Below are 2,698 nucleotides of genomic sequence, written 5' to 3'. Positions count from 1 at the left end.
TATGAATTCCACGAATTCTACCTAATTTTTCATTTGGCCTCAATGTAGAGTCAATTCAAATGTAAATATAAATAGCCTTTCTTTCTCATATAGTCCCAACAACAAATGCTAACGGAGAAAAGGGCGATATGTCCAATAAAGAAGTGCACTTTATCTGAGTCTCATTTTCTTACATTTATTTGAATAGGTGTGAAATAGACTAAAACAATTCGCTGTTTTGGACCAAAAAACACTTAAAGCAAGTAACTCTCTCCATAATATGCATGTTAAAAGAAACATGAAAAAATAACGTCTTTGAACTTACATGGAACCATTATACGCAAAGTATCCCTTAAAACACTCTTGTGCACATTCGATACTTAATGACCATCTATCAGTGCCAAAAACTTATGATGCCAAAAGACCAACAACATTGGACCAAAACTAACAGGTAAACTAATAGGTCATTGCAATTAAATGCCACAACCTGTGCTATTTGTCGTGGACCAATTATAAAGTCAAATCGCTAGGCCTATACGGACGAGAATTGATGTGCTATTGGTGAAAACATATAATATATGTTTTCACCAATAGCACATAAATTCTCTATAGGCTAATTTGAAATATTGCCGATCTGAACTTGTTCTGAATTGGAATGCAACCCATATAGGCCTACAATATCCAATTAATAAACAACACTGGTCTTAACTCAAGACGTTTCGACAAAATAACACCATTTAGTTCGACCCAAAGCGCTCAATACAAAAAAGGAACAAAAAAATAAGAGGAAAAAAACAACAATAACATTCTCCTGGTAAATTCCGGTTGTGTGATCAAAAGGAAAAAAGCTACCAGGCCCGGATCCCTTGCAGTGAACCTTGACACGGAGTAACGGTCGTCCCTTGGTGCGTCTGTGCCTGATGGTGGGGCGACGCGCTAAGACCACTGATGTTGCTCAAGTTCATGTTCATGAAGGCATTGCCGGCGGTGGTCGCGGGCTGCAGGGTGGGGATGCTCGTGTACGTGCAGCTATAGTTAGTGTTATAGGCAGGGCTGTTGTACGTGTAGGCACCCGGGTATCCGTTATAGCCGTAGGGGCTCGATCCGTACGCGTTGTTGTAGCTCTGCGTGCCGCCCAGACACGGCTTGCCGTCTCGGACGAGCACCGGCACCGCGACCCGCCTTGGCGGCGGCGGGTGGTGCTGCTGTCCCGCCGCCAGCTCCAGGGTCTTGTCCTGCCGCTGGCGCTTGCACTTGTACCGGCGGTTCTGGAACCAGATCTTCACCTGCGTGGACGTGAGTTTTAGGGTGGTGGCCAGGTGTTCTCTCTCGGGAGCGGACAGGTAGCGCTGCTGCTTGAAGCGTCGCTCCAGCTCGAACACCTGCGCCTGGGAGAAGAGAACCCGGGGTTTCCTTCGGGTCCTGGTCCTCTGCTGGGCCGCCGGCCGCTCCGAGTCTCCTTGCCCGCTGTCTCCTGCCTCTTCTCCTGGCTCCTTGCAGCTCTCTGCTGGGCGGGTTGGGGGGAAAAGAGATTATAAGAATGCACTGTTTTGTTTAGGTCAGTGGTTCGCAAACTTTTTCATGTCAAGGACCCCCAATCTCAAAAATATTTTGTGATATGAGCTTGTAGATCTGCTATTTTTGAATAGCCAAAGTATAAAATATGGTTAAAGTGGTTAAAATGATGTGACGCTATATTAACTAATTTTGCTGGGGACCCCCTGGTACCCCACCCCCCAAGGACCCCTGGGGGTCCCCGGACCCCACTTTGAGAACCAATGGTTTAGGTACATACATGTGAAAAGCGTATGCGCTCGGAAGCTCCAATACAATACAAACATGCATAAAACATAAAATACATTTAAAAATAATAAAACGACCTAAAACACTAAATAAACAATAAACACAGGCCAAGACGTGAACTCATAAAGAATAAAATATAAGCCTACAAGTAATCTTCCTAAAAATGAAGGCGGATAGGCTACAATATGCTAAATTGAATAGGCCTATACAAAAGTTAAATAAAATGAAATACAAGCACTTTTCCTGAGAATGAATGATGGCAGATTCGGTTAGAGCGATTAAGCTAAATTGAGGTTGCACAGATAATTGTGTTTGTTATATTTTAAATTTGGGGTTGGAAAAAATGACATAACAATATGAATCCGTCAAAGCAATTGTTTGGTGCAATGAATAGGCTAATATGTCGGTCTGTAGGGCTGTGTGAGTTTGATGATGTTTATGTCGCCTCCTTTTTCAGTGTCATTTATTTTACAAGGCTCTTTAAACTAATTGTCGGTTTACGTTCCACACATCATAACAGGTCCTGCATGAAGAAACGCTGCTGAAGCACTAGAAATTGTTTGACATGCCAATACTTTAATAGATCCGTCTAAAAGCCCTCGACATAATGACTTCAGACTTCCATCATTTGATGGATCTTTATTTAGAAAGGTGTGTATTGCCTCGTTTTGCCTGGCAGGGGAAGATATAGGCCTCGAGTCCCAATTTATATCACTTTATAATTGCAGCTCCCTATTTGTGCAACTGATTTGCTCCACTTTTATATAGGCTCTATAGCTATATATTATATTATGCCGCCTAATATAAATGTATATATATATATATATATATATATATATATATATATATATATATATATATATATATATATATATATATATATATATATATATATATATATATATATATATATATA

The 2,698-nt window shown here is 41.1% G+C and overlaps 1 protein-coding gene across 2 annotated transcripts in view; it reads right to left on the bottom strand.

Annotated features, from left to right (window-relative positions):
* Positions 1 to 596: 596 nt before the first annotated feature.
* Positions 597 to 2,698, bottom strand: part of LOC308101358 (homeobox protein Nkx-2.5-like) — a 3,266-nt gene continuing 1,164 nt past the window's right edge. The window contains exon 2 of one of the 2 annotated variants that reach the window (XM_080450782.1): positions 597 to 1,486. In XM_080450782.1, the coding sequence (XP_080306908.1) occupies positions 828 to 1,486 (659 nt within the window). In that variant the 3' untranslated portion in view covers positions 597 to 827. The remainder of the gene's footprint in view (positions 1,487 to 2,698) is intronic. The other variant, XM_080450783.1, reaches the window with a different exon arrangement.

Source organism: Gymnoscopelus braueri (genome assembly GCF_963280865.1).
Source record: "Gymnoscopelus braueri genome assembly, chromosome: 2".
Classification (NCBI taxonomy): Eukaryota; Metazoa; Chordata; class Actinopteri; order Myctophiformes; family Myctophidae; genus Gymnoscopelus; species Gymnoscopelus braueri.
This window is presented reverse-complemented; position numbering and strand designations above follow the sequence as displayed.